General features: G+C 42.6%; 1 protein-coding gene across 1 annotated transcript in view; it reads left to right on the top strand.

The window, feature by feature from the left end:
- Positions 1-11826, top strand: part of grin2db (glutamate receptor, ionotropic, N-methyl D-aspartate 2D, b) — a gene marked incomplete at both ends in the record, with an annotated part of 161054 nt that overhangs the window by 63448 nt on the left and 85780 nt on the right. The window contains 2 exons of the mRNA XM_084052187.1: positions 1086-1239; positions 10951-11076. Of these exons, the coding sequence (XP_083908313.1) occupies positions 1086-1239; positions 10951-11076 (280 nt within the window). The remainder of the gene's footprint in view (positions 1-1085; positions 1240-10950; positions 11077-11826) is intronic.

Here is an 11826-nt window from a genome sequence, read left to right as displayed (position 1 = left end):
ATATCTGCTATTTTTGAATAGCCAAAGAAATCTAAAATGACACGTTTTATGCGTTCCCCGGTCTCAATGGGTTATTTGATAGGATAAATAGATGCACAATGCGGTTAATGCACTCCTGGGATGATGCGTCGGAATTGTTCTTCATTGTAGCATCGGCTTGGAAGGAACCCAGCTATACGCCCCTTTGAGGATTTGAGAAAATATTAATATTGGCTTCATCTTTGCTAACGTCATTGTAAGGGAAGGCGAGATGACAAGCAGAGAGACCCGAGTGGATTGGATTAGAGACTTCCAAATAGCAGAACTTGTTACGGTGGGAAACATCGCAACGACTGGATAACTGTAATGCATTAACAGTGACAAGGCCTGGGGAAAAATTAATTAAAATAGCACTGGGGCAGAAGATGACACTAGAGGAGAAAAGCGTGTGTGTGTGTGTGTGTGTGTGTGTGTGTGTGTGTGTGTGTGTGTGTGTGTGTGTGTGTGTGTGTGTGTGTGTGTGTGTGTGTGTGTGTGTGTGTGTGTGTGTGTGTGTGTGTGTGTGTGTGTGTGTGTGTGTGTGTGTGTGTGTGTGTGTGTGTGTGCGTGCGTGCGTGCGTGCGTGCGTGCGTGCGTGCGTGCGTGCGTGCGGGCGGGCGGGCGGGCGGGTGTGGGCGGGTGTGGGTGTGTGTGTGTGTGTTAGAGCTAAGGTTAATTGACCATTAATTGACCATGACCCCCAAAAAGTTGGGGTTAGGATTAAGCATCTAGATATTAAGTTTAAGCTTTGGGTGTTGGGGTTATGGTTAGGTTTAGTGTTATAGCTTAAGGTTAAGCTATAGGGGTCTGTTTAAGTTTAGGGATCCAAATGGCAAGACAAAACATAATAATGGCGTGCGTGCGTGCGTGCGTGCGTGCGTGCGTGCGTGCGTGCGTGCGTGCGTGCGTGCGTGCGTGCGTGCGTGCGTGTCATGAAACAATACCCCTTTAATCATGTATTAACGTTGATGACATACTAATACTTTGGGGCCCACATTTGCCGTTGCTCCGGGCCCCATGGGGTCATTCATGGTTTTCTCATACCACTCCACTGTCTCCTCCTACAGGTGGTGTATAAGCGTGCAGACATGGCCATCGGCTCTCTGACCATCAACGAGGAGAGGTCAGAGGTGGTGGACTTCTCCGTCCCCTTCGTGGAGACGGGCATCAGCGTCATGGTGTCGCGCAGCAACGGGACCGTCTCGCCGTCCGCGTTCCTCGGTAAGGTGGCCCCCGTCTGAGACGTCATACTTGTTGTCCCAGATGTTCTAATGCAGTGGTTCTCAAACTTTTTATTTCAAGAACCCCCATACATCATACGTAGCCTGTGAGTTAGTTCAAGCAGCATACACTCGAGAGGTTACGTGCATGCATGCTCATTACTATGTGGCTGTATACAGCGTCATGCAAGACCCATACGTCATACACTGACGTGGCAATCAGCTGTCCAATTGGGCGGGTTACTTAACCCATTGAGACCTGAAGCCGATTCTACATGTCTCCTAAATCCCAACAGTTTTCTGAAAAACGTATGTTTCTATATCAGTGGTGCTCAATCTTTTTCATGTGAAGGACCCCCAAAGACCCCCAGCAGACCCCCATCAAAATATTTTGTTCCAGGGACCCCCAGAAGCAAAGATTTGAGTTAAAAATGTTCGCTTTAGAAATATATATATTCAAAGATTTGCACACATTTTCACGAATTTTCAAAAATAGCAGATATACAAGCTCATGTATATCTGCTATTTTTGAATAGCCCAAAGTATAAAATAATGCTTTTTAGCTCAAATCTAAAAATGACACAGTTCCAGGTCTTAATGGGTTAAGCTCACTGAAGTCTGCGTTCCTTCCGCTTGTGTGTTATGGTTGTTGTCCAGCACCCCAGCACCACCAGTGGGCTCTGCTACTGGTCTGTTCCCCATGGGAGGTTGTTATTATACATCTATCTCCTTGCTCTTAATGGTTAATGATGGTTGTCTAAGTTGTGCTGAGCAGGGAGAAAAAATGTAGCAGAGCCTGAACGCCAAGATAAACTAGACGCGTCGCAATTCCGGGGAAATTGCAGAGTGTGGTTGCGCCGACGCCGGTCGCGGGTCGCGGCCGCCGGGACTCGAGGAATAGGCCGGGAGGAATAACGTCGGAGGCTGCGCCAATTACATTGTCACGTCTCTCATGAGATCGCTTGCGTTTCATTTTGAAAGGATCGATCCACCCCGAAATAATGTTTTTGCATCAAACGGTTACATTTTGCGCATTTGTGGCCCTATGGGTCAAAGTGGAAATGCTTTTGGAAATTTGTTGAGTAAACCACCCTCGACATGTGATTTGAATTTGGGATTGACCGGACGTTTCGTTCGTGATTTCTGGCATTTTTGGTAAAACGGGCCCCTCCCGCTAACTTTGGAAGCCATTTACGGACGAACGGTAAGGTCTATGAAAATGCCGTTTGGATATGTTTACCGCATGGGCTCAGAGATCATGTGTACCGATTTGTGTGAGATTTGGAAAAAAATTGTAGGAAAAGGAGCAAAAAGTGTGTTTTGAAGAAAATTCAAAATGGCGGAAAATCTATCCTGACGCAAATGGGCGTGGCCTATATGGGGAGATGCGTAATGACCCAAGGAATCCAGGGAAAAATACATTTAGATTTTACGACCTACGGTTCAAGAGTTATAGGCCAAAAGGTAAAGTGGGCTGTTATAGCGCCACCATGTGGCCGACTGGTGTGATTATTTTCATTATAATTTTGCAAAAAACTATTAACCTCCCCTCCAAATCTTGTAACTGTAGCCCTTACGGTTTCCGAGAAAAAAATACTTGAATGGGAGTTTTTGCAATTCCCATTAAAGTGGATGGGGAAATTTAATGCAGAAATAAATCAATATCAAAAAATCTATCCTGACGCAAATGGGCGTGGCCTATATGGGGAGATGCAAGGAATCCAGGTGAAAAGAAATTTTGATTTTCGGACCTACGGTTCAAGAGTTACAGGCCAAAACGTAAAGGGGGCTGTTATAGCGCCACCATGAGGCCGAATGGTGTGATGTTTTTTTCAATAATTTCGGACAATATTATGAATTATCCCTCCAAATCTGATAACTCTAGCTCTTACGGTTTCTGAGAAAAAAATACTTGAATTTGAGTTTTTTCACTTTTCCATTAAAGTGGATGGGGACATTTAATGGCACTAATAAATTAATATCATTTAAACTATTCAACCAATCTCTTAGCCCTATACAAGCGCACGATTCCCGATTTAGACGGTCATTTTGATATATGGCACAACATTGGGGGATAAAAACTGTGGGAGGAGATGCGTCTGAAAAAAAGTTTATCTATAAATAAATAAAGTGTATAGAGTACTATAGTCTGGTTGCCCTGTTGGGCAACCACACTAAATATTACATCCACACTTGTATTCTCATTCTATATATTGGTTCAATATATATTCGGTCTATAATATTGGTTCAATTTATTTGTGAGTTATCTGACTGAACTCTTGAGAGTGTACAAAATGTAACCAAATGGACCCACACAGAACTGTCCGCTCAGTGCTGGTGCTGAATTACTTTGAGTTCTCAGGCATGACGGGTAGGGCTGCTGTCCGTGGTGCTGAAAGATGTATTGAAAGGCATTGTTTCCTTGTGATTATGTTTTTTACATGACCATTTCTTTTTAGGATACTGGTCCCAAATAGGGTTTAGATCAGTGGTCCCCAAACTTTTACATTTCTAGGACCTGTAAGGGTCCATTTGGAACCCCTTCAAGGATCCCAGAGGGTTCCTGTAGACCCTAATTCGAGAACCACTATTCCAATGCTTGATTTGTTCATGGTTGCATGGCAGTGTCGCGCCACAGAAGTAGGCGATATACAAGCTCACAACGTGTCTTCTTTATTAAAAAATATATATATAATTCGACCAATAGATTGGCAGTCGACTCAGACTCCCCTCGACTGATTAGTCAACTATCTGAATAATCGAGGTCAGGCCTAAATTACAGTAATTGCCGTCACTACAAAGTGACGCTGACTGAGCGTGGACCATGCCGATTCCTTAAAGTGAACATGATCCTCGCCTCTGTACTCCTCGCTCGAAGGTGGGGCTAAGCCACGAGTGGAGGACGAGAGGATGGAAAGTTTGAGCTATGGGATTGGGCTATAATTGTAATCCATTATTATCACACACCTGTATTCACTCATCAATCACGTATATAAAATGTCTGCTCCATGATTGGTCCATTTGTGCCCTGATGATTGATGAAGACCTAAAAAGCTTGTAGGTCGGCTATTTTCGGCCGTACAACACTGCCTCGCAATCAAGTATGGATCGGGTGTAAGTCACTCATTCATGTAGATTCTTATTTAGAATTCTGGGGAAATGGAAAAAAGTTTTAAAATCTCTAGCAAATTGATTCAACAGCAGCAGAGTACTTAACACATTTAGACCGGGAACGCATCTGTGTCATTTTTAGATTTATTTGGGCTATTCAAAAATAGCAGATATACAAGCTCATAGCTCAAACTCGCTATTATTTTTTTTTTAAAGATATCTTTGAAGATATATAGGCGAACATTTGTAACTCGATTTTTTTTTTGCTTTTTTGACAGTTTTTTTAAAAAAACGTATGTTGCTATATCAGTGGTGCTCAAACTTTTTCATGTCAAGGACCCCCAAAATGATATTTATTTGGGAGCGGACCCCCATCTGAAAATATTTTGTTCTAGGGACCCACCCAGAAGCAAAGATTTAAGTTATATAAAAATATAAAAAAATATCAAAGATTTGCACACATTTACACAAGAAATAGACAAAAAATAGCAGATATACAAGCTCATAGTGCGGCACTCGGTGTCGCACTATGAGCTTGTATATCTGCTGTTTTTGAATAGCCAAAGAAATCTTAAAATGACACACAGATACGTTCCCGGTCTTAAAGGGTTAGAGAGAGAGATCAAGGTCCCGTTGTTGTGAGATTAAATTGAGCCTAGACATACAATAGTACGGGACCACAGGGTGAGAACAAAGTCATGGCACAAAGCATGGCACATAAAGACTGACTTATTGTGTAATACAGGTTGGCATGCTATCAAATGTTCTTATGCCCGCGCCGCGGCTTGAATGCTACCAGTCTCTACACAGGGAAATCCTCAGTGTTCATTTAAGTCAAATTAACCCATTTAGACCGGGCACGCATCTGTGTCATTTTAAGATTTATTTGGCTACCGAGTGCCGCGCTATGAGCTTGTAGATCTGCTATTTTTGAAAAATCGTGTAAATATATTTAAAAAGATTAAGCGAACATTTTTAACTCAAATCTTTGCTTCTGGGGGGTCCCTGGAACAAAATATTTTGAGATGGGGGTCGCAGCCAAATACATTTCATTTTGGGTGGTCCTTGATGTGAAAAAGTTTGAGCACCACTGATACTATAGAAACATACGTTTTTTTTTTTTTTTTTAAACTGTTAGGATTTAGAAGACATTTGTAGAATCCCCAGAATTAATACGATTTGAGTTACAAATGTTCTCTTTAAAATATATATATATATATATATTAAAAGATTTTTCATGATTTTTTCGTGATTTTTCACGATTTTTCACGTTTTTTTTACGATTTTTCCAAAATAGCAGATCTACAAGCTCATAGCGCGGCACTCGGTGCCGCGCTATGAGCTTGTATATCTGCTATTTTTGAATAGCCAAAGAAATCTAAAATGACACAGATGCGTTCCCGGTCTTAACGGGTTAACACCGAGGATTTAACTTGAGCAGACTGGCAGCATCCAAGCTGCCACCTCAAACACAGGCGAGAAGGACGCGGATTAATTTGTGGCGTTAATCACGCGTCGCGTGTAGGTGAACGAGACAGATAGCACAGCTACTGTGTCTCTTACAATGAGCCATTAAGATTAATGCTTAATTTTCATGGCCCATGTATTCATAATACTAGCTGGCACGTGTACAGATGCTTATAGTATAACTGATTACGACCAAAGACAATAGTTAGAAAGAGCTGACATTTATGTCTGAACATCAAGGTGGCTGAGCATGAAGATACGTTAATCGTCCATATCTTACAAACTGCTGTTCTTGATGTTGTAAGGCTGTAGCGGGTGGACAAGCGGAGCTATACAGCTGCTTAGGTGCCAACACTTAAAGACTGGTAAACCAAGCTTAAAGGAACATTTGGCCTTTTTTCAACTACAGCTCCATATATGGGTCCTCACTAATGCTCACTATGGAATGGTGCCATTTCTGTCTACGCGCTCTGTGTCTCAGTGGTGGACTGTGGGCGGTTCGAAAATGTGCCTACCGATGACATCATTGGTGGTATTTAAAAAAACAAATTGATGCAGGCTCTAGGGCTTTTATTTTAGCTTGCTAATCCCCACTCATGATGTCATTGGTAGGCAGGTTACTGAACCGTCCTGCAGCCCACCTCTGAGACACAGCAATGTTTTCTAAATCCTAACAGTACGTTGCAGTAGTGCTCCAACTTTTCCATGTCAAGGACCCCCATCTCAAAATATTTAGTTTCAGGGACCCCCAGAAGCAAAGATTTGAATTACAAATGTTCGCTTAAAAAATAATAATATATATATATATATATTCAAGTATTTGCACAAATACAAACACATTTTTGAATAGCCAAAGTATAAAATAATAGTTAGTGGTTGCTTTCCCGGTCTTAATGGGTTAAGATTTGTTGAAAGGGAGGGGGCACACAGAACCAAATGTGTGTAATTGCTAATTGGAGGTAATTGTCTGAAGTAGCTACAACAAAGTGAGGAAGAAAGGTTGAAAATAAACACATTGTAACTGCAGTGGTTCCTAACCTTCTCTGGCCCACTAGAATATATTGGAAGTGTTCCAAGCCCACCCGTCTGATGGGTGGTCCGCATGCATTAAGAGCATTTTTATTTTAAGGATGATTCACTCAATTGTGTTCCAGCTTAGATCAAATTTTCAAAGTTTGAAAAAAATCTTTGTGTTCTGCCAATTATTTGGGAGTTCACTTGCAATACCCTCGCGGTCCACCAGCGGGCCCCTGCCCCACAGGTTGGGAATCGCTGCTGTAATGGAATGAAACCGTTCAGATTTCAGCCGCCGTTTGGCAAGGCGACGGCTCTCCCTCTGGGCCAATCACGTCTCCCTAGCTTATTAACCCATTAAGACCTGAGGCGATTCTTCAAAATGTTTTCTAAATCCTAACAGTTTTTTGAAAAAAATCTAAAAAATGTTTTTTCAAGATTTTTCAAAAATAGCAGATCTACAAGCTCATAGCGCGGCACTCGGTGCCGCGCTATGAGCTTGTATATCTGCTATTTTTGAATAGCCCAAAGAACTCAACAAATGACACACAGATGACACGCGTTTCCCGGTCTTAACGGGTTAATTTGACTGTGTCAGTGGAGCTGCCTGCGGCCTCCAGGGGATCATCTCACTGTCCTCAACGCCACAATGAGCAGAGACGAGGAAACAAACAGTGTGCTTATGGACCAGTGCAGATTAGGTCTGCTCCGGCGGCTTCTTCTATTTTTTTCCTCATTGGCAACGCCCCCCACATCCCCCCAAATATAAATAATGTATCATGTCTATTTTCTATGGGTCATTTCCTACTGATGTCCCTCTGGTAATTCAAACTGACGGAGCCAGTTGAACTGGAGTCAAGCTGCTCGGGGGGGCTACGATGCTACAGTAGCTTGTTGTTATGTTCTGGCCTGTAATGGTTAGGAATAGAACCTGATTTTAATCCTTTTAAGCCCTCGTTATAGTGGTGAGGCTCTAAGGATTAAATACACATGCTACGCCCGCCCCGAGTCCAACCAGTAGGGGTCAGATGCAGGCACTATGTGGGGGAACTGGGAATTGGCACAACGACATTTTAGAATTGATTTAAAGGTTCTTTTATTTGTTTTTAAAACCATTCACGGCCTGTCACCCTCCTATCTCTCTGATATAATTGAGCCCTATATCCCAACCAGGGCCTTGAGGTCTGCGGACAAGCTACTGCTGGTCGCTCATACGAGTAATTTGAGGAGTAGGGGTGACCGTGCTTTTGCGGCTGCGGGCCCAATAATCTCGAATATGTTGCCCCTCCCCATTAGATCTGCCCAGTCGATTGGGGCCTTTAAAACCTTACTAAAAACTCACTTATTCTCTCTTGCTTTTAGTTGTATTTAGCTATCCTGTTCTGTCCTAATTCTGCATTGTTTTGTTTCTCTTTTGTTTTTCTTTTGTTTTTGTCCTGTGTATATATTATTTGTTGATGCTTCTGTATTTCTGAATTACCTTGTTTTAACCATGTTCAGCAGCCCTTTGGTCGGCTTTGGGCTGTTGTAAATGTGCTATACAAATAAAGTTTGATTTGATTTGACTAAACTGGGAGAAAATGAAAAAGAAATGAAAAAAGAAAAATAACAGTAATAATTGAGAGAAAAAGACATTAATGATTCAACATAATTCAACAAAAGAATTGAGGAGGAAAAAAAACGCGTTAATGATTCAACATGGTGCCAACATTTCGTGTCATCTTTCAACAACTATCTCATGTCAATATTTTACTTGATGTTGAACACAGCATTCTTGTCGTTTGAATTAAAGCCCCTTTGGTCTTGTTTATCCAGTGAAAGCAAAGTTGACAGAGAACGGCTGCTCTCTTACGGCATACAGTAGCTTCACTAGAGGAGTGTGGGCATATAGCCATTACGTTGTCTTGCAAACAGTTGACAAAGCACAGTGTGTGCTTTGTCCACAAGATAACATCTCAGCCGCTGGACAGAAGGACACGTTAAAGTAGAAAAATAGAGTCTGCACACCGGATCGCGCTCCCAGAGTGAGTTTATCCCATTACCACCAAGGTGACGTTTCGAGAGTCGGGAAGAGCTAAGATGCTCGGAACGTCACCTTGCTGGTAATCGAATAAACTCGCTATAAGCGTGATCAAGTGGCCCGATTCTATTTTTCAAGTGTCTCGCTCTACGCCATTTGAGTCAGTTTCCAGACTCAAGCTGTATACTGTATACAAGGTTCAAGGTTCAAATGACAAAAAAACAAACCTGGAACCTTGAAACGTGTATACTGTATTCCCTGCCATTCTTGGGATTTGATCCAATGACCTCAGGCATCTGTAACCCTTAAACCCTAGCATCCCTGTTCATTCAATGAAAACAAGACGCGTTGTGAGCTTGACAAAAAAAAACTATTTTTGGCAGAGAGTTTTAATGTAGACGGGAAAAGTCCAGAGGGTCTAAGTTGAAAGCTTTTTCAAAGGGGACCATAATTTGAAAATATAAAAATACCTGAGAGCCGACAGCGTCTCTGTCATACTGTACCTTTGGACCATAACAAAGTCACATATAAATTCATCGCATTACAACAATTGTATTTAACTACAGTGCAATAGCAATGACCTTTGTTGGCATGGATGTGCGGTGTATCACTGAGGGAGAGAAAGACCAGTGCAGAGCTGAGACAGAAGATGGGAGTGGAGGCCATAGTGGATGTGGTGAGGAGAGGCAGACTGCGATGGTACGGACACGTTGTAAGGAAGGAGGAGAATGATTGGGTGAAGAAAGTAATGTCGATCAACTTGGAGGGGACAAGACCCAGTGGCCGGCCTAAGAAGACCTGGCAGATGACCGTGTTAGCTGACATGAAAGCACTTGGCATCAATCACGAGATGGCCATGGACCGTTCCCGGTGGAAGAAAGCCATAGCGAGAACCCAGTCCAACCCAGCGGAGCCTGGAAAGCGGACTTTAAACAGATGATGATGATGATGATGATGGCAGTGTAGCAAATGTTCTGTGAGCAAAACAAAAACACATGGCATACAAAAAGACATGCATACACTGTATTGCTATTATATTTAGTCATTATTTGTTCAAATGGCAGTTAAGCCAAATTTGAAAGGTTTGAAAAGTTTGAAACTCAAATTTTAATATATATATTTTTTATAAAAATAGCCTTTCTTTCACATCTTGAGAGTGAAACAACACAAAGAATAAGCAGTTATAGGAATCCTTACAAATTCTACTGAGAAATAGCTGTCCAGGTTCATTTCACGTCACTATACTGGCGGGCCATAAACATTACCTTTTAGGAAGGAAGCTGCATATCTTCTCTGTCGGGTGGAAACCAATGTCCAAAACTGTTAACTTTTCCGGATTCAAATTTAACTCTTTGACTGCCGTTGACTCGATAACGCGTCAATTGCTAGTTTGTCCAGTTGGCCGTCGACGCGTTAGACGCGCGTTTAGCCTTTTCATTGTTTAATCTGTGATCGCGCTGCTCTGTTTATTTTTCATCATAGGTTTCACTTTCTGATTCCTTCAGACTCACTGGGTTCCGGTTTCATGACGCAGATTCCGTTTCCGGTTCTCTCTTGTTTTTCCCGGTCATTTTCGGCCAGAATAGGGAAAAACACGTTTTTTTCACACGATATAAAAAACTACCGGAGAGCTCCACTTCTATTGTCTTTAGTCTGGGTGACGAACAGTCATCGGGGTCGTGTATCACATCGTACTTTAGCCCAATCGGCAATCTGCGAAAACGTCACATCCGGTTTATGACGTACGGACTGTTTGGAGGGGGTCGAGTGAGTCAGCGAGTCATCGAGGTGTCAATATACTGCTCTCTGCTGGTCGATCTGTCGTATGTGTTTAAAACTGCAGACACACAAACTATAGGAAAATTAAATTACAAAATAACAACAAAAAAAATACAAATCGCTGGCGCTGGGGCAGTAAAATACTCTAGCGACAATATAAAAATCTGCCCTCGGGCCACGATTGGCACCCGAGGCCAGACTTAGTTTGGACACATGGTCTGGTTTAAGTGGCTGAAGCATTGTGGGTCTGTTGCTGTCTTTGTGGTGTGTTTTATTTATTTATGAAGTGTCCTCATGTGTTCCCTTCCTGTTCCTCCACAGAGCCTTACAGTCCGGCCGTCTGGGTGATGATGTTTGTCATGTGTCTGACCGTCGTGGCAGTGACTGTCTTCATCTTCGAGTTCTTCAGCCCCGTGGGCTACAACCGCAGCCTCCAGAGCGGCAAGAGTGAGTGATGGCTCTAAGCCTGTCTCCCGGTCCCCCCGTCTCTCTCTCTCTCTCTCTCTCTCTCTCTCTCTCTCTCTCTCTCTCTCTCTCTCTCTCTCTCTCTCTCTCTCTCTCTCTCTCTCTCTCTCAGTGGTGGAAAAAGTACCCACATGTTTTACTTAAGTAAAAGTATCAATACTGCAACGTAGAAGTACTCTGTTACAAGTAAAAGTAACAGAGTCCGGAATTCTAAATTTACTTGAATAAAAGTACAAACATATTGGTATCAGAATGTACTTAAAGTAGCCTACCAAAAGTAAAAATACTAAAATGTTTGAAAATAGCAGATATACAAGCACACATTGTAGTGGAGTAAAATACAATATTTGCCTCTAACAGACAATTGGAAGTACTCCAGTAAAGGAAAAGTACCTCAAAATTGTACTTAAGTACAGTACTTGAGTAAATGCGCTTAGCTAAATTACACCACTGCTCGTCTCTCTCTCTCTCTCTCTCTCTCTCTCTCTCTCTCTCTCTCTCTCTCTCTCTCTCTCTCCCCCCCCCCCCCCCCCCCCCCCCCCGCCCCTGGCTAGACGGATAGGTCTACGCAGCAGTCACATCCGCTGACAAGCCGCTCAAGGGGACAAATACCCCCAAAAGTTCAGCCAGCGCTCACAGAGTGTTTGTTTGCGTCCGGCGAATTCCAAATTGTCTTGTGACTTGTCCCTGATGATATAACAGCCTTTTTTGGGGTTGTTTCAGGGTAGTTAG

Source organism: Gymnoscopelus microlampas (genome assembly GCF_963454915.1).
Source record: "Gymnoscopelus microlampas genome assembly, chromosome: 3".
In the NCBI taxonomy this organism is placed as follows: Eukaryota; Metazoa; Chordata; class Actinopteri; order Myctophiformes; family Myctophidae; genus Gymnoscopelus; species Gymnoscopelus microlampas.
Note: the sequence above shows the minus strand (reverse complement) of the source record. Positions and strands in the feature narration are given on the sequence as shown.